This window comes from Mustela lutreola, chromosome 2, assembly GCF_030435805.1.
Source record: "Mustela lutreola isolate mMusLut2 chromosome 2, mMusLut2.pri, whole genome shotgun sequence".
Lineage (NCBI taxonomy): Eukaryota > Metazoa > Chordata > Mammalia > Carnivora > Mustelidae > Mustela > Mustela lutreola.
Genome location: NC_081291.1, coordinates 38,858,137 through 38,878,316, shown reverse-complemented (window position 1 = coordinate 38,878,316; position 20,180 = coordinate 38,858,137). Strand labels below are relative to the sequence as shown.

Below are 20,180 nucleotides of genomic sequence, written 5' to 3'. Positions count from 1 at the left end.
CAGCCTCCCGGAAACTTCCTGCATCTAAATGTTCCCAGAACGTCTCACTCAGGCAAATGGTGGACTCCTCTCCTCAGGTCAAGGTGGAGCTTCCAGAGGCAGGGAAGCGAGCAGTTTTAGCGGAGCATCTCAGACCCCACGGGAGGTGTCTTCTTGTGGTTTGTCTGGACTTGCGAGGGGAATGCCGAAATAAAGGTTGGGAGGGATAAAGCAAAATGTCAGTTTGAAAGCCAGAGAATGAAAAGTAGAGCAGTTAATTTGAGGGTCAGTTTGCTCTTCTTTGGGAAGATTCTGTTCCGTGAGATCCACTCTCTAGAAGGCAGAGAACTCAGGAGCCACTAGGCAAGGCTGTGGTCCTCTCCTGCCACTCCTGTCAACCCCTTCCTCCTTCTCGATTGAGTTCTCCTTCCGTCCCTGCCACAGGATAAATTGCCTTATCCCACTAATGCTAATGGAAGATGTTATTAACAAAAGGGAGCGCCTTATAAAGGTAGCAGAGATCTGGGAAGGGGAGGCATGGCTCCCTCTCCCCTGTGCTGATCATCAGTGGTATGGGTCAGAACAGGTGAACGTGGAAACAAATATTTTTCCCTAAAAGGTTCTGCTGTTTAAAGAGACGTATCTAGCTAGCAATATATATATATATATATATAATTTTTTTTCTTTCCCCCACCAGTAATTTTTTCATGTTGTATTTCTCAGAGAAAGCAAAAAAAAAAAAGATTTTAAAATGTAAAAACCTGTTCTTCAATTGAGTATGCAAAAATCTCATTGCAGTATTTATTCCAAACCTGCTCTCATAATGTTCAGTCAAGGAGAAAACAGCAAAAAACAGTTGTTGATGGACTTAGCACAGAACTGGATTAAATAAGCATTAGTCTACTGAAGCTGATTACAGGAATATGAAAATGCAGTATCTTAATGGTACATATTTTTATGTGGCAGCTCAGTTGCCTTTCATTTTGCAGCTAATATGTCTATTCTTATGAGTCATTTACTTCTTTAATTACCTTTTGCAGGCAAGGCACCATGGTATATTAATGTGAATGATTTTTACTGCCAGTTTATCATACAATGCCCCAGAAGTTGAAAGGCGTAATTGACTTGGAAGAACAGCTCATGAAGGAAACAATATTTAGTTGACAGCTTTCCTTGTACTCTCTGTTGACGTTTATGAGTTTACACTATGCTAAAGGAGTAATAAACACAATTTTCTTTCAATAACAGGAAAGGGTAGCTTCTAAAATACATTTGTGGAAAGCACATTTGTTCATTTCTTGAATAATATGAAAATAACACATTCCTAGTGATAAGACCTCTCAGATTGCCAATTGAATTAAACCTTTGAAGGTGCATTTATAACCTGTCTCGGAGCATTAGGAGATATTAGGGTTCATGTGATTGAATCGATTTAATGAATATTTAAATTATATACAGATTTGAATAAATCATATTTAAATCTAGGTGTTAGAGTGAGACTGCTGGGTCCTGTCCTCCCAATTTCCAGAGGGAGGGAAGACAGGAAGGGAGCTTGAGAATTGTCTGGAGGGAGATTTTCTTTCTCCAAAGGGAGGGGAAGTCTGACAGTGTATTTTGGGAAAATCAAAAAGAAGGCACAGTCAGTACAACTCCTTATAAGGAATGGGCTTCGAACAGTTAAAATCAAGACCAAGGAGGGTCTCTGCTCTTCTGGGTCTCTGCTCAACTGGCACATTGAGTTGACTTGGGCCTTTAGCAAGTGCCCGTTTGTTTTACCCATCACTTCCACGGTCCCCTGGGCCCCCTGGCTCACTGGCTCTGGGCAGACCCTGGTTTGGCACATCGGTTTAGAGGGAGTTAAACTTTTCACAGTTTTCTGGATTGTTTGCAGTTCAGTCCTGTGCAGCATAATGAAAGTTTTCTAGCCATCTGTTGTTAAGCTGGCGGTGAGCAAGGCCAGTATATCCAAACAAAGTTCTGGCCTGCCGTAAACTGAACCTGTCAGTCTAGCATAGCTTTGCTGACCCCTCCGAGGAATAGGGCAGCCCTTGGTACCAGGCACTCGCTGCATAGAGCTTTCAAAGGGGAACTATTTTGGGGGTGGGGGTGGGGGCCTGTTTACTTTTCCCTTGGTGTTCCTCTCCCTGGCTTGAACTAGTTTATACTTAATCTTTATGTGGATAAATGGACACTCTCTCCCCCTGCCCCCTTCTCAGAGCAAGAGGCATTACTTCTTAATAGGGGATTATAAATTTTAGGACAAGGCACAAGTGTCCATAAAAGCCTGCAAGGTGGCTGTGATTGGAAAGGGTGTGCTGCGCAGTTATTTTTGTTAGATTGTTTTGTCTTTCTGTGTTTGGGGACAAATAGTCCAGGCACTGCAAGTTCCTATATTTATTACTTACCTTATATAACTAAAAGCGTTTCATAGCTTTAAAGGGACTTTTTTTTTCCTTTTTTTGCCCTTTTTCTTCTGCACTTTGTGTTTTACCCTCAGAAGTTAATCCACAGCAGAACTTAGCTGAGCCGCCGCCATTCGACAGTGCTCCCAGCTGTCTGTTGCCCGCTTCTCTGTTCTCATGTACAAGGTGCATCTATTGCTTTTAATTGCCTAGCCTAACCGTAAAATAATTTCATTGTTTCGTGGGTTTTTTTTTCTGTAGTAAATGTTTAATTCCTATTTTCTCCTTAGCAGCGTTCACTTGACTCCATAGGAAATAACTGTATATGTTCAGATTCTTGATACTTATATATGCATGTATATGTGTGTGAGCATATATGTACACACATACATATATTACATAACAATGCGCGCGCGCGTGTGTGTGTGTGTGTGTGTGTGTGTATCTCAACACCTGTCTAAGCCTGCCCCTAACCCTTGTTGGTTTCCTTTTGTTAATGACACCTTGTAGGTGCTGTTGTATTTTTTTTCTTGGTCTTGCTGCAGTATATTTCCTGTTAAGAGGGGACTCTGGGGAGCCATTGTCAAACCTCTGTATCCATCTCAATTCATTAAAATATCCAGGGAGAATGGCCACTGCCATTGAATAACTATGTCAGCCACTCCCATGGCTGCCTTAGCCCCTAGATGAGAAGCAGACCACAGTCCCATGCAGTAACAAAGGAAAAAGGCCCCGAAAGGATGCACATGTGTCTTAAGCACCAACGTGAAGGGGTGTGGGTTCAACTTTAACTGCAGTCATGGGATCTACAAGGGTCAGGAGTTCCGTACATGGTGGGGAGAGGGTGCAGAAGCAGCAAAGGAATAAACAAGGAGATACAAGGCTTCCCCTTTAAGGGACAGGGAGTATTGCAGTAGTGTAAAATATCCAATTTAAAATTTAAATGAGTACACTTACTTGGAAATACCATACAGTCATAATCTGTTTGTAAGGTGACTGACATATAAAGTGCTTTTTTGTTTTAAGGTAAAAAAAAAAAATGTATTCGGGGTAGAGTTTCGGGTGTAAATGTCAGGTGCAACGTAACATGGACTCACTGCAAGAGTCAAGCAAATAACCTTGGCATTTAGGACACTGCCTTTTAGAACATGAAATTGTATTTTGTTGTGTGTCTTTTTTTTTTTTTTTTAAGGAGGACTACATTAAGGGGTCACCTATTAGCTGTGTTTTTGCTGTCTTAAACTCAGCCCTTCTGTCTATTAAAATCAAACCACTGTGTAAACATTCCAGTGTTGTTCGTGGTCTCTACAATGGCCACGGGGATCAGGTTTCACCTGCCTGCACATCTTCAAGCAATTAGAGCAATTAGCGTGAAGCCATTTCACATTCAAGGATTCAAGGTCTATGGTGACATTCAAGTCCAGAAGTCTGAAAGGGAGAGAGGAAGTGTCCTGGAGCATGGCTATGATTCCATGGCCCTGAGCAGACAATTTCTCTTTTAAAAATGGGAGCCCTTTAATGATATTATTATGAGGTTTTTAAATGACATATCAAAAGTTGTTTATATAAAAAAAAAGCCCCAACAGTCACTTAATTATACTAATGAAGGTCTTTATACATGGCAGATTTTTAAAAAAGACCTTCAGCGTCCCTAAGAAGTGGAGGGTAGCTCCTTGCCCCACCGCTGTAGTGACGGCGTTGTTTGCAGAGGAAGAATGTCTTAGAATGTATAAGGGGATGGAATTAGCATTCTCTTTTTTCATGGTAGACCTCCCTGTTTTGGGTAAAGGTCATATCTACAGCAACATGGGATACTTAGGAGATTTTTGGGAGTAAGATTTAGGTACCTTTTTTTTTTTTTTTTTTTTTTTTTTAAGGTTAGAGAGGAACAGTAGTGACTTTAAGACATGGGCTTAGGGCACTTTAAAGACCAATAATCAACTTGATTTAGCAAACCAACTCTGTAGGCATGAGAGAAGGTAACTTTTAAGGACAGTCTTAGAATCCAGGATGGCTTTTGTTTTGTTTTGTTTGCTTGTTCGTGTTTTTTACATTTGTAACTAAGTTACACAGGCATCTTGTTTGCATGAGGCGAACCCTTAAACTGATTACATCGTTTTAAATAGGTTAGTACATTTTTAAAATCTACATTGTACAGTTGATTTATGCGAAAGGCGGGGAGGGACATTTAGAAAAAATCTAGGGTGCTGCAGAAGATCTGGCTCTGAAGTCCCAGAAGGTTGTGCAGAATCTGGAGGAACCGCAGGCTAAGTCCGAAGGTGAAATTCTATTTCCCTTTAACCTGGTGCTGCCCATTCACGCCGTGTTTGTTAACAAACAGCTCTGGGGACAGACTTGGTGGGAGAGTTACCTTTTCTTTATATGCACTGACTTTGATTCGAATAAGAGGCTTATTTTTAAAAGAAAACAATTGCGTGCCTCCAAGAAAGATCTTGAGGTAATTCCTTTATGGAACTGTGCTAGTGGGCTTCAAAGCTACTAGGTGTTGAGCACTTCTCTGTCTGTAGGACGGAATGCATCTGTCTATTTTTGTGACTGAAGCTGGAGCGTTCGTGCTCATTCGGTAACTAGCCATGTCAGGGAACTAGAGTCCTTAGAGCTCTCCAGCCCCATCTCGAACTACTTAGAGCCCTTCTGTGGAGAGCCGCTCTTCCTGACCGCCCACTTGCATGGCGGCCAGGCTATGTGTCTTTTGAAACTGCATTGCAGAGCAGATGCAGGGATGGTAGTATAATGCAGCCCGCTGGACCCTGAGCAAGGTAAGGGTCTGCCTTTCCCCCCTGCCTTTCGGAAATAGATTGCTAGAAGACCATTTGCAGCGTTTATAACTGGACCAGCTGAGTTAGACAGCAACATCTGAACTGGATACTCTACCCCTCCTAAAAGTGGGGAGGCAGGCATGGAAGCGCTGTGAGGCTCAGAAGGGAGGTGAGGCAGTAAACCAGATCTTTCCCATTTTTTTTTTTTCCTCCTAGCCTAGTCCTCTATTTCTATGATCTGCCTTTTGAACTGTTTTTGTGGCTGATCAGTTCCACCTAATATGTCTCTTGATTTCTGCTATTGTAATACTCAGGCGACATGCTGTTCTCTTCATTTTTATAAGCTTTAGATGCTTCTGCCTGTCATATTCTGGCGGTTTATCTTCAGCGTCTGGATTTGCTTTCAGACTTGAATGTCTATCAAGCTGCCTTTGCTTTGAATGTGAGATCAAAAGAAGATGAATTCCAGTAAAAAATTTCCTTCCATGAAGAAAAGATTGGGGCCTATGTAAACATCCCACTGACAGTTCCCAATGAGTTATTTTAGCCGAGTATTAGCACCTGGATGACAGACAGTCCAGCATTCCATGCTCAATAACAAATCAGTTGCTTCCGTGGCAGAAGAACATTGCCACAACAGCAATACATTTTCAGAAGGAATCCTTTTCTTCCTCCTCCCCTTCCCCCTGTTTCTTTTTTTTATTGAATATGGCTGTTCAGCTCCTCATCTTATTTTTCAAGCTGACTTGTTCTGCCTTTAGCAGTTTACTTTTCTTTACAGTGTCTGTCAAGTTACCCGGGTGACGGAAGACAGGACTTTGATAATTAGTTTGGGGCGGGTTAAGGAGTGTTCGAGTAGACAAGCTAGGCATCTGGAGATAAACAGGTAGTTTGGTTGATTGCAGAGAAGGAAAATAGAAAGGAAAAGCAGCAAAAGGAAGATCAAGGGCATATCCCGGGAATGCGGGACGATATGTTCTTTAAAAATACATGTGACAAATTTCTCTAAAGTCTGCAGAATCTGGATTTTCTTTCTTTCTTCCCTGTTTTTTTTTTTTTTTTTTTTAAAGCATCCTGCCTATGTAAATGTCACCACAAAAATATCTCAAGAGCAGGTTTCCCGAAACCCTGTCGGTGTGTATTTGTCTGCGAGAATGAGCCATTTGGCGAGGGCTCGGTCTGGCCAGGACACACTTCTGATGCTGTGTCGCTGCTTGCAGACCTGGAGTGATTTAGATACGGGGAGCATTAATAGATTTCCTTAAGTGCTAAATGCAACTTTGAAAATTACCTGCAAGCTCCAACTGATCTTTCAACTTTGAAAGTGAAGAATTACTTGAGGAATTCTTGTGGTTTCTTTGTCATTTAGTGAGAGCCCAGCCAGCTACTGTGGAGGCAAGCGTCCCTGAGGTTGCCTACAAAGGGCAATGTTCCAGTGTGTTTTCTCCTCGAGTGTGCTTCAGCCGCACAGCACTTCCTGTTTATTCAAACATCTTTTTTACCACTCGGCAACCCCCGCTTCACAGAAACAGCCAGAACCCATCTACAGCAAGAAGACGGAAATCCAAAGGCAGACAGTGCGAGCTCACTCCGTCAAACTCTTCATTTTCTCTGTAAGTGTCCAGAGAAAAAAAAAAAAAAGGAACATTTTTGCGGGGTTAAACTTTTAAACTAGGGATCCGCTCCTGCGCAGATGATCTCTGAAGGGCAAAATAAGATGATCCAACTTGTTTACTGCTTTCTCTCCACCGCCCCCTCCCCCCCATCAAAGGCGGTTTTCTTTTTAGAGATTTGAGAAGACCGGTTGGTTCTAACTCCTTGTTAATTCGCTCTTGCTTTCGGACGGGTCTTGGGATACGAGCCGCGAAGTAGGCAGCCGAGGGTCCTCAGGACAGTTTTATACGCTTGAATGTAGTTTGGAGCCCTCTCTGCTTATTTGGGACTTTGTTTTGTGTTGCCTTCTTTTTCTTCCTGTTATCACCAGTGGTGAGAGGGTGCAGGGACGGTGCCTTTTGTAATTCTGCCTCTGTGGAATTGTCCTCTGATGTTTGCATCACGACACCGTCATCACTTGTGAATCGGTCTTGATAATATTTGTACCAATTTCATGCCAATAAAAGTCAGACTGCTGAAACAAGCACGGTCATTATCTCATTCATATTACTATTGTTTAAACGGAGTGGGCTGCGAAAGGAAAGAGAAAGCCCGCCTCACTTTCCGCGATGGTTGTTAACTTTGATGTTGGAAAGCTCTTTTCAAAATTCTCATTGTGGGTAATTAGTATGGTTGGGAAAGCCCTGGGACCTAGGTTGCTGCTTCCCTCTGTGTCGAAGAGCGGATGGGATTGCTCTCTGAGTCCTTTCTGGTGAAATGAGTTTCTTAACACATGGTTTGACATTTTTTTTTCAAGGGTTCCACCTTTTCCTGTCTGATGCCTTCACCCCTTTGTGCCTCTTCCCCCCCCATCTCCCGCTGCACCCCTCCCCCAACCCTGACCCCCAACTTCACTGTAATTGGTAAGCCAGGTGCTAATTTTTTTTTTTTTTTAAACTATGTACTGGTCAGGGAATAGACAGGAAATGGAAAATTAGCTCTTTTGATCTTAAGAGAATTGTTATTACTCTGAACCTTGTTTGTTAGTCCCCAGACTAAATATCCTTAAATTTTACTGTCTAAAACAGCATCTGTTAGAATCAAGAAAGAAATAAGCTCTGTAGTTGTCCAGATCTCTGATGGAAGAAATAGTTAAACAAATAAAATAAATAAGTGCACGCGTGTGTTGCTATTGCTCTGCTAGCTTTTTTAATGTTCAGAAGTTGTTCTACTTTGCAGGGAAAAAAAATTATGTTTGCGACTGCCTTAAGGACAATTTGTTTAACAGTAGGAGTAATTGCAGGGAAAATGGAAAGAGTGACTGAAGGTATTTACTCAGATGTTAGTGTAGGTGTGGGGGCCGAAGACGCAGTGTGGGAACAGTGGGCTGCTTTTCTTGGTATCTCAGTCTATTTGATGACCATCAAATTTCCCAGCTCACTGGTTTTGTTTTTTCTGGATGGCATGTTTGATTATTTATCAGAAGGGGAAGGGAGTAGCTGAAGCAAATAAACATGTGACCAAGTTCTGTTTTGTTTTCCACTCAGAAAGCCATGCCCTTTCACAGATATACAGAAAATAATAAATGCATTGTTTTATGATAAAAGGAAATTATATGTGCCCCCCCCCCTTTTTTTTTTTTTTTGGTAAAAGGCGAGTGAGTTAACCCTTGAGACTCAGGAACCTTTTTGACTTCTGCGAATTTGCCAGGCTTTTTTTTTCCCAAGGATTAATCTATTGAGGTGTATGGTTTTATGGGGCAGGATTTCCCAGGATTAGGTGTTCAGCCGTGAAGCTTTTCTAGATGCTGGGCTTGGTTATGCCTGCCTCAGTAGCTCTACCTTGCTGCTGTGCTTGTGTGTGTGTGTGTGTGTGTGTGTGTGTGTGTGTGTGTGGACACATGAGCAGCTCTTGGAGTTCTGCTGAAGGCCCTGTTCTGACTGTAGATCTAAACATGAACAGTTGAGTTAAAGGAAAATACTCCAGAGTTTCTGTGACCAGTGTGCAGCATAATGGATTAGAGGCCCACTCCTCCCTTTACATTTGCCTAGCAGATAGTATAATGGCAGCTAATGACAGGTACCTCATCGTCCCTCAAAAACACCTTCCAGACTTCAGTATTATGTAATGCATGTGGTGCTCTTCGGGATTGTTATCTCAGATTGAGGTCTCTCGAGACAGAGGGGAAGGCTCGAATCTACATTATATGTAGATTTTGAAGCAAGCATGCCAAAAAACATCATTGTATTGTTGTTTGAAATCTCAGGTGGGGTTTGCACAACTCTCTATAGACGTTCTCTATACTTAAGCCTGAGCTGACGAATGTGCACACACCAGCACGTTTTTGATAGTTCGAGGATGATTTTCTACAGAGGCTTCCCCTTTCATCCACATCCTGAAAAAGTAGTGGACAGGAGCCTAGCACGGTGCCTGGCCCGGTCATATCAAGCCCTATAAATCCCCGTTGAAAATCTGCTTCATTGCCTATACTGTTCTGGAATGCGGATTGGAAACGTGCACACAGAGGGATTCCCTCTTCATTGACTATATAAGGGAACAATGCAGCAGACACTCGGACATAGCACAGCCCCCACCAGTCTGGCCCAGCATGTATGTCACTGGGAGGTGGCTTTGCTCCAGAGAGGGCAGCGGTGGAAGCAGGAGCCTCTCTTTCCTCTCTCATCCTCTTGGGTGACTCTCCAGAAGGCAGTTGGGTTGGATAATCATACTTTGTGCCTGTACAGAGCCTTTGTCTGTGAAATCAAAGTGGCTGACTAATGCTAACTTGTTAATACTCAGAACACCCTTGGGACATAGGTAGGCTGCAAAGATTATCCCACTTTTGAGGTGGGAAAATGTCCTGTTGTTAAAATAGTTTACAATTTCCGGGTGTGTCTGTACTTAATGGTCAGGCTAGACCTGGACGGGCTATGATCTAGATGCCATGAGAAGCATTTTTCCGGTGCCATATTCAGCCCTGACCACAGGCGGTCTCATGAGAAAGTGTTTTACCATGAGGAAACTGGACTGGAAAATACAGCTAGTGTGAGGGAGGCGGCGAAGAGGACTGAAGCTTAATTTTAATCCATTTAGGGTGGAAGTGAGGATTTTGTTGTTGTTGTTGTTTTTAAGATACAACACCGGCTGGGATTTTTGATTTTTGTTTGATTTCACATGAACCCAATATGATGTAGGCAGTTTAACTTCCACAAAAATCAAGTTCATTTGTTCTTTGCAAAGACACAGACACCGCTCTGCAAAGTTGAGTCAGAAGTTACTCTGCGGCCCTGGTGCTTTGGGGGCAAAAGAATTGAAACATTCTGTTAAGTTTAGATGTTACTATGTGATTCTTCAGTTCTGGTGTGTCTTAAGCCTCTCTGCTATGGTTACTAAGCACAGTGAAAAAATTAGTCATGTGCCCTTTGCTGTTTCAAGTCTTTTGTTGAAAGCTTTTTCAGAAGTCTCTAGAGTAGGGTAGTCGTGCATAGGTTGTTTGGGCTCCGGTACTGTTTATTTGAACCTGATTATAGAAATCAGATTTGGAAATTCTCTCTTAAAATGGGTTTTTAACTTTAAAAAAAGTAATTTTTAAAAGACCATAAATAATACGATTCCACGTATGCTTAAGAAAATTACTTCGCGGGGCATCTGGGTGGCTCAGTGGTTTAAGCCTCTGCCTTCAGCTCAGGTCATGGTCTCAGGGTCCTGGGATCGAGCCCCACATCGGGCTCTCTGCTCAGTGGGGAGCCTGCTTCCCCCTCTCTCTGCCTGCCTCTCTGCCTACTTGTGACCTCTGTCTCTCTCTCTCTCTCTGTGTCAAATAAATAAATAATCTTAAAAAAAAAAAGAAAGAAAGAAAAAGAAAATTACTTCACTTAAGCATACTCCTAGATGTTGATAGTGTACCAATATGTAGGTGATGATGTGACACTTTGTTTTTTTCTTTTCCTAATTAATGTATGGATACTCCATATCTTCTACCACGAGCTTATCATGTTCATAATCAGGGATCATGTATAAAGCACTTTTTGAAGTCACCGAAGAATCACTTACTGAATGTCAGACCCTAGCTCATGCACTTTACATGTACTGATTGTCATGGAGGAACGGTTATCTCCTTCCATTCTTATAGATGAAGAAACTGGGGCACAGAGAGGTTAAATAACTTACCCAGCGTCACACAGCTAGCAAGTGGTGGAGCTGGGGTTCGAAGGTTCAGGTAGAAGGGGTTCACATCCAGATGGAACGACTGGCAGATGCTACACGACCATGTGTAGTGCTTTTGTGTAAGCACATTAATATGTCATTCTTTCTTTGATTTTATTTATTTATTTGAGAGAGAATGAGTGAGAGAGAGCATGAGAGAGGAGAAGGTCAGAGGGAGAAGCAGACTCCCCAAGGAGCTGGGAGCCCGATGTGGGACTCTATCCTGGAAGTCCGGGATCATGACCTGAGCCAAAGGCAGCTGCTCAACCAACTGAGCCACCCAGGTGCCCTCATATTAATATTTCTTAAAGCTAATTTATTTTTCTTCAGAATTGCTGTGATTCTCTCAAGGTCAGTAATTCCCCCAAATTCCCAGAGAATCCCTATTTCTTCATGCATGAAGACTCAAGTTCCACCTTATGCTAAACTGTGGTTACTAGAAGTTCCAAAAATCATTGTCGCACTGTGAGTACAACTCCGTGAACACAGCTGCCCATCTGATGAACAAAGTTTTGTTTTTAATATCCTTTTTGAGAAAGGGATTTTAGTTCCTTGACCAGAGCAATAAAATCTATTTTTCTTTTGCCATATCCTCTACCTGTAGTCTATGCACATATATTTATATTTCTAGGAAAGATAAAATCTCAAAAAGTTTCCTATAGGATTGCCTTGCTGGCTTCAATTCTTCTGAACATTTCTAATTTTTTTTTCCCCCTGAAGATCTGTTCTGTTTAGCAAGTAGTTCTAGTTCTCTGTGAATGGAAGAGTTCCAAATCCATGGATCTGTGGTTCAGTGGCCATTTTGGGTTGTGTCATTCCCGAAGTCCAAGTGAAGGGATTCTAATCCAAACTGTGTGACCTTTGGCATATTATGTAAACGTTCTGTTTATGGAAAGCACTTTAGAAGTAAGCCGGACCCACGGTTGGCATTCAGTATTGGCCATCTTCTTCTTCCTCACCAGCAGCAGCCTATCTTCATCTCCCGCTAGCTTTCTGTTTGGCCCCGGGGATGCCATTCCTGCCGCCTTGTTCTAAGAGTCAAGGCAAGGCTTGGTTAGGGTTTGGTGAAGGTCAGAAAGAACCATGCTTGCTCAAGTGCCTTTGTCAGCAGCAGGAGCCAGGACTCTTGGCTACACATCTGTGTGACCTTGAGCAAATCACAGATCCCCTCTTGCCCTCAGCTTGTTTTTTGTACAGTGAACGGTGTCTGCCCTAGATTCCTTTTGGTTCAACAGAGGGTGCTGTGGTTTTCTCATCGTCTCTGTAAAGAGGACAATGACTGGTTTGAGATTACTGGGAAACAGGAATGTTTGCTTTCCACAAAATATATTTTCGTAGGTGTGGGGTAATGTGTCATAGTAATATGTTATATTTAGTAAGTATCATGTACAAGTATTGTGCTAAGAACTTTCCATGCACACTTCACTTCACATAATGCTTATAATTAACCTGTCTCTTCCTATGTTTCTGTATCTACTAACTGTATGTGTTAACTGGGTATAATAATTGATTTTTTTTTTTTTAAGATAAAGAGAGAGCATGAATGGGTGGTTAGGGCTAGAGGGAGAGGGAGAGAGAATCCTCAAGCAGACTCCCCACTGAGGGCAGAACCCGAAGCGGCACTCAATCCCACGATCCTGAGATCATGACCTGAGCCGAAATCAAGAGTCAGACACCTAATTGACTGAGCCACACAGGCGTCCCTTAACTGGGTGTAATAATCCCTCAAAGAACTGAAAATTAAATGAGATAATATGTCTGTACTCTTCAGTACCTGTCTGGTAATAAATAGCCAAAAATTACAACATTTATTACTATCTTCCTCATCCCCATTAACCAGAAACCAAGAATTTTGTATTTAAAATACAAAAACTGTATTTGAAGAATACAATTATTTGGAAATGCAAATCAAAAACCTCAGGAAGATGGTGCCTCACAGCTGTTATGATGGCTATTGTCAAAAAGACAAGAAATATCAAGGGTTGGCGAAGATGTGGAGAAAAGTGTACCCTTGTGCACTTTTGGTAGGAATGTAAACTGGAGGAGCCACTGTAAAAAACAGTATGGAGGCTCCTCAAAATGTTAAAAATAACATTATTATATGATCCATCAATTCCCCTTCTGGATATATATCCATAGGAAATGAAGTCACTGCCTCAAAGAGATACCTTCACTGCCACATTCCTAGCAGCATTATTTACAATAGCCAAGACAAAGGAAATAACGCAAGTATCCATTGATAGATGAATAGATAAAGAAAATGTGGTGTGTGCGGACTATGATTCACCCATAAAAAAGAAGGAAATCCTGCCATTTGCAACAACACAAATGGACCTTAGGGGCACTGTGCTGAATGAAATTAAGTCAAACAGAGAAAGACAAATACTGCATGATCTCACTCGTAATGTGGAATCTAACCCATAGAAACAGAACAGGTTGGTGATTGTCAGAGGCAGGGAGTGGGGTGAGAGGTGGGCATGGGAGTAAAGGTTGTTCAAAGCTACCTGCTTACAGTTACAAGAAAAGAAAGTTCTTGGGATGTAATATGCATCTTGGTGAGTGAAGTTAACCATATTGTATCAAATAAATATTTGAAAGTTGCTAAGAGAGTAGATCTTAAAAGTTCTCATTACAAGGAAAAAGATTGTAACTATGTGAGGTGATAGCTGTTAACTGAACTTAACTGTGATAATCATTTTGAGAGATATGTATATATATATATATATATATATATACACATATATCTCTTTATATCATATAGATATCAAAACATGCCAATTTATATGTCTAATGTATCACTGTGGTGTACACCAAAAATTAAAATATTATATGTTAAGTGTATCTCACTAAAACTGAGAGGAAAAGAGCATCCAGAGAAAATGTTTTTTAATAAACGATTATTGCAGGGGCTCCTGGGTGGCTCAGTCGGTTGAGCATCTGACTCTTGGTTTCCGCTCAGGTCATGATCTTGTGGTCAGGGGATCAAGCTGTGCATCAGGCTACTTGCTCAGCGAGGAGTCTGCTTCAGATTCTCTCTCCCTGTCCCTGCCGCACTCCCACCACCTCTTTCTCTCTCAAATAAATAAAAATAAAATCTTAGGGACGCCTGGGTGGCTCAGTGGGTTAAAGCCTCTGTCTTTGGCTCAGGTCATGATCCCAGGGTCCTGGGATCGAGCCCCACCTCGGGCTCTCTGCTCAGCAGGGAGCCTGCTTCCTCCTCTCTCTCTGCCTGCCTCTCTGCCTGCTTCTGATCTCTGTCAAAGAAATAAATAAAATTTTTTTAAAAATTCAAAAAAATCTTAAAAAAAAAAAAACATTAGAGTGATTTAATTCTCCCCTCCCAACAGAAAGCAAGTGGTCATAGCAGAGTGTGAGAATCCACAGTGGGTGAAAAAACATGGGCTAGCAATCATGCTAGATCTGAAAGCTGGTCCAGGTAGGTGGGAGAGGTGGGTCTAACTTAGATGATGGTAGAGCAAAGACACAGGTGCCCAGCCCCTGAGCTGTGCTGGACTTGTATTCATTTATGACAGGAAGTCTGTGCTCTTTCAGTTCAGTCTCTCTGCTGTTGGCATTATGAAATGCTCTTTTTGAAAAATTGTATTCTTGGTCCCGCTGAACCAAGGAATGGGGTGCTTGTCCCTACAAGGGTTTGAGGAAGGAATGCGCATCAGTGAATGATGACAATAGCATTGGAATCATAAGAGAAGCTGGATGAACTTGGATAGGTAAAGAGGCGAAGCCCAGTGTGAGGGAGAACAGGTGTAGCTGGGTGTGTCCACTCCTTCCAGTCTGCCTGCCTGGGGGTTGCCATCGCAGCCGTAGACGCTCAGGGCACCGCAGGGATTCACAGCAAGCATCGGTCCCTTGGGTCAGAGGACGCCTGGGAACACTCCTGCTGGAAGGAATTAAATGATAAGCAGAGTTTTTAGGAAAAGGTGGAATTTGTAAGTTTTTAATCTAATTTTTTAAAATTGTTAGCAACTCTATGGAGATATCTTTGACATAAAGAAACTACATAAGAATTAAGGTGTACAACTTGATGTTTTTATACATATGTATACGCTGTGAAAAGATCCCCAACTCAAACTAACTCTGACTAAACTTTTAGCCTTTTGTGCATGTAATGAGTTTGGACTTAAGAAGTAGCCTCTTAGTGGGGCGCCTGGGTGGCCCAGTCAACTAAATATGTGACTCTTGATTTTGGCTCAAGTCATGATCTCAGGGTCGGGAGTTGGAGCCCCAAGTCAGGTTCCATGTTCAGGACAGAGTCTCCGTTTCCTGCTCCCTCTGCTCCTCCCCCTGCTCTGTCTCTCTCAAATAAACAAACACATCAAAAAAAAAAAAAATTCTCTTAGCAAATTTCAAGCAGACAATACAGTATTATTAAGTATAGGCACCATGCTGTGCATAAGAATTCTAGTACATACTCAAACTGCATAACTAACCAAACCTTTGTGCCTTTTGACCAGCATCTCCCCATTTCCAACCTTCCAGTGTCTGGCAGTCACCATTTTCTACTCTCCTAGGAGTTCAGCCTTCTTAGGTTATATATATATATACATATATATATATATATATATATATGGAATTATATAATATAATATAATATATATATATATATATATATATATATATATATATATATATATATATTATGAGATCATGCAGTATTTGTCTGGAAAAAGTAGAATTTAAGTGGAGAAGACATGTGGATGCCTTGTAAATATGGACAGAGAATGGGAGGGCAAATTTGCAGATGTGGCCATGGCTCCAAGATTCCTGGGAATGGAAGGATCTGGTTGAAGAAAGCAAGTCTTTTGTGTGAGGAAAAGAAAGCAGGTAAAGTTACATTAAAAGATGTAATACTGGGACAAGGCCTTTCCCTTCCTCCTGAAAACAAAAGGACCTAAATTCATTCATGCATGTTTGGCTCTGTAGAACTGCATATCCCTTTGCCAGAATTACCTGCAGCCATATTTGGTCTAACCAGTGACCTTGGTAGAATGTGAGTGTCAAGTATGTATGAGACAGTGTTTGCTTGTTTTTGTTTTTCTGTCCTGGCCATTTACTAGACTTGTGACCTTGGGCAAGTTGCTGAACCTCACCATCTCATGATTTTTCCACTTTAATTTGGTAATCATAAAACCTTGCCCTGCTTCCCTTTGAGATGTTGGGAATAAGAAGTAAGATAGCAAGTCTACAGCAACTAACTGGTATAGTGCCTGGCCCATGGTAAGCAATTCAATACATTGTATTTATTTTAGTACTCTAAGTGCAGGGAGTTAACTATACTCGCTGCTCTATTTCTGGATGGTCCTTATTTCTTCAATTGTTATACTAGGGTAATCTTTGCTATTTGCAGTAACTGCTCTGAGAAATGTAAATTATTGGAGATGACGATGATGATCATGATGATGATGATGATTTTTTTGTCTTTGTTAACTTGGCCAAGAGTGAGTAATTCCATATTTTAGATTATTAGTCTGGTTTCGATCTTCCTTCTCTTTCCACTTCTATTTCTTTTCTTTTCTTTTTCCTTCCTTCCTTTCTTCCTTTCCTTTCCTCTTTCTTTCTTTCTTTTTTTCTTTCTTTCTTTCTTTCTCTTTCATCGCGGCTGGAATGCTTCCTCTAAACTAGCTTTCACTTTTCCTTCCTTCCCCATTGTTCAGGTAAGGGAAGGATGGTATTTTGGGAAGCATACCATTCATAGGGCATCCCAAGTATGTGTGATTTACACCACAAGGATAAAGGAATTCAGCATCATATTTGTTGGAGCAGAAACTAGGTTCAGTGTTAGTAGTAAAATCACAGAAACCTCTCCATTATTTTGAACATGATTGTGGCCAGATTCTTCTGCAAGCTTCAAAATGAGCTGGTCTCATCACAAGGTTTGAAAAGATATGAATCTGGATTATTCATAATGAGAGTTGCTGGGCTGCATCCCCATAAAAGACAATTGCCGAAAACAACAGGTTAATGCAGCAAGTTAATAGATCCCTTTGATTCATTTACCCTTGCAGTTGACCTCCCCCCGCCCCCACCACCATATTTTCTACTTTGGGAACTTGGAGAAGGAATGGGCCCATGTATTTATTTTTCACAGGGCACAATCTGGTCCTTCCGTAACAAGGAGAAACGAGTTTGATGTAGCACCTAACAACATTTTAGACATTTGCTAATAAACTTGCCTTCTGTTTTCCTTCCTTGCAATGCCTACGGTCATGGCGCCTCGGGCTGTGGTCTTGCCGACTCGTTCAAGCTAGACAGGCTCAGGCTTGGGCAGTGCTTGGATGGAATCCCTCCAAAGACAACTCAGGTGCCGGAGACTCGGTGGTGGTGATTCAGCGTCTGGCACTGGCTCCAGCGAGGAGCAGCCAACCAGGGCCTCAACAAGGTGGTTATAGGGCCCTGTGTTAATAGGTGTATGGAGTAGGAGTATGATGGTGGGGGTTTTTGTCTCCTCTTATAAGAGACTTCAAACAGACTTCCTGACTGTTTAGAGCCATTAAACTTATTTCAGCTGATTTTGCAAGAGGATCATAGATATCCTTCCTTTTTCTTTTTGTCTCATGAAAATTCCTAACCTTAACCTTCTTTGGCAGCAAGTATCCTCTATGTGGATACTTAAATAATAAAAATTACTCATAACTGCAAGCAAATATAATGTTTTCTGACCCCTTTCTGCCCCTAGGTGTCCTTTGGGGGTGGGACTTGTAGCAGAGTACCTCTCCCTGTGTAGGGCCTTCTGATATGTCAGTGTCCTTATCTCTGGTACTTGGGGTGTGGGATCGAGTTTGAGCCCCAAGGCATGAATGCTGGTGAATCACCATGAGACAGAGCACAGGGGCCCAGTTCCTTCTCTTTCACACCAATTCTTTAAAAAAGAAAGAAAGAAAAAGAGAAAAAGGGAAGAAGGAAAGAAAATACTATCTGTCATCTTTTCTTTTGGAAAACACACTCTAATTGGTTCCCAGCATTAAAAAACTCCCAGAAGGTCTTTACCTTATTTGTTGCATTTTAAAGTAAAGCCAAAGTGAAAAACTTCAGTATTAAGTGTCCTAGCAGTGATAACCATCCTGTGTGTAGTGTGAAGAAGAGAACGTGACGTCAGTAAGGATTTGGGAAACCCGGCTTGAGCAAATAGGGAAGGTGGAGGTCCCGGGTGGTGCAGATAATAAAGACATGGCAGTGGTCCAGGTGGCGGAGGGATGCTGTGTCCTGGCCTCCTCTCTGCCCACCCCCACACTCGTGGATGACACAGCCCGTACAGGTAGGACCATGTCAGTAGGGATCTCTGACTTTTTCATTTCCTCTCCTTTTGGATTACAACTCAGAAGCATAATGTTTGAATTCTGGAGACATGGGGTTGTCTGCGCTCCAATTTTTTTCATCATGTCTATGTAGAGATTGTCTCGTAAGCTCATTTGCAAAGGCTGCGGAACATCTTGAGAAACCCGTCCCTTCTAAGTATCAGCTGTTCTGGAAGGCTCCCAGAGGATACAATACCTTCTCCAGCTGTTAGCGCTCTGAGGATGGACAAAGCGTGGACATGGAACCTTTCCCTTCTAGGGCACTGATTCAAATCCAGTGTCCCAGCTCATCTAAGGCCTTGCTGTCTCTCTGCTCTGAAACAGTGGGTGGTCGGGGGTGGGAGTCAAGTCAAGTGAATCAACAGTGTTGATTGAATGATATGAATGTTCAGCGTCTATTTGCATTCTCATCAAGTAGACCAAACAGACTCTGATAGGCTCTCTGATGATTTTTTGGTGGTTGTTACCCCCATATAGGAATATTTTAATGTTTTCTTTTTTTTTTTTTTCCTTAAGACACTAGTGACATGACTTGATGGTCTGCTATAGTGCTTTCTTTGTTTTTGTATCTAATGTTTATACAATCACTAGAGTCAGAATCTTTCCTTAGACAAATCCCTCTATGAGATTAGCTTACTTTTCCATTTTCCTGTGATAACCAAGTGCTCCATTTGTAAATCAGTCCCCCGCCCCCCACCCCCAGTTGGCATTCCTATTGGAGACCTCACTGCCTCGGAGTGCTGTGGATTCTGTATGAACGCATCTACACCTCTAGTGCTATCAGCCACTGACCTTTCTGTCCTTTTCTAGTGACCCACAGGCACTCTTTCCATCCTGTCCTGGAGTGGTTACTATCTAAAGGAAGGAGGTGATGGAGTTTCTCTGCATACTCAGTTCCAGGTCTGGCTACAGAGCGATCTTCAGATTGTGTTCATTGATGAGCCCTCTTGTTAAGATGGTAGTTAGTTGCTGGGTTGCCCCAAGATAGCAGACGATTTTATGCGGGAAGAGAAACTCTCTAGAGGTACTTGAGGTGCATCAAGAGGTTGAGAAATAAAGATGAGAACATGACTTCTTTCCTCCTAAGCTTCCCATGCTGTGTTTTATTGCAAGCTTCCCCCCCTCCCACCCCCATACGCACAGTGACTGTTGATTAGCCTGGGAAATTATCTGAGAAACAGGTTTGATCTTGAGGGGTGGGGAGAGTCTAGGAAAAGAAATTAGAGGAAGGGTGGCTGACTCATAGCAGCCTTTGAAGCTGGAAGTGGGACAACTTGTCAGGGCAGACAGGAAATAACCGACTTTTCTCCACTGGCCAATAGCACATGATGTCTTCATCCTGATGGTGTTCGAGACCTCACAGCCAATTGAAGGGATTCATTCTGAACTGGTGTAAATTATCTGTGAGAAGAAACACGTATGCAAAGTTTGCAACTCGTTTTAAATAGTTTCAGAAAGAGGAGCACACGAATGTATTTTGTTTTCCTGTCCCAGTTCTTTCTGGAAAATCAAATAGGACTTTGAGCTTTAAGAACAGTGAGTGAGTAAGGTCTAACTTCTAAGCTTATTTTGGGCAACTGATTGCAATCTTTGTTTTTATGAAATTGTGTCCAGTGGAATCTTCGGGGGATCTCAGAATACAGATAGCAACCCAAGGCATGGCTCGGCAAACTTTTCCTGTACAGGGCCAGGGAGGAAATATTTTAGGCTCTGCAGACCATACAGTCCGTGTTGAAAGTACTTAACTCTGCTTGGTGTTTCAAAAGCAGCCACAGACCATGTGTAATGAAACAAACACGACAGCGTTCCAATAAAACTTTATTTGTGGATGCTGAAAATTGAATTCTGTATAATTTTCACATGTCACCAAATACTCTTCCCTTTATTATTTCCCCAGCTATTTAAAT

At 42.0% G+C, this 20,180-nt stretch overlaps 1 protein-coding gene across 16 annotated transcripts in view; it reads left to right on the top strand.

The window, feature by feature from the left end:
* FOXP1 (forkhead box P1) overlaps positions 1-20,180 on the top strand; it is a 453,072-nt gene that overhangs the window by 273,429 nt on the left and 159,463 nt on the right. Inside the window, exons 1-2 of one of the 16 annotated variants that reach the window (XM_059161493.1) lie at positions 5,052-5,161; positions 6,531-6,774. The exons of 11 other annotated variants lie outside the window; for them this stretch is intronic. In XM_059161493.1, the coding sequence (XP_059017476.1) occupies positions 6,589-6,774 (186 nt within the window). In that variant the 5' untranslated portion in view covers positions 5,052-5,161; positions 6,531-6,588. Of the gene's footprint in view, positions 1-5,051; positions 5,162-6,530; positions 6,775-20,180 lie in introns of those variants that run through there. 4 more of the 16 variants (XM_059161492.1, XM_059161494.1, XM_059161489.1 and 1 more) reach the window with 4 other exon arrangements.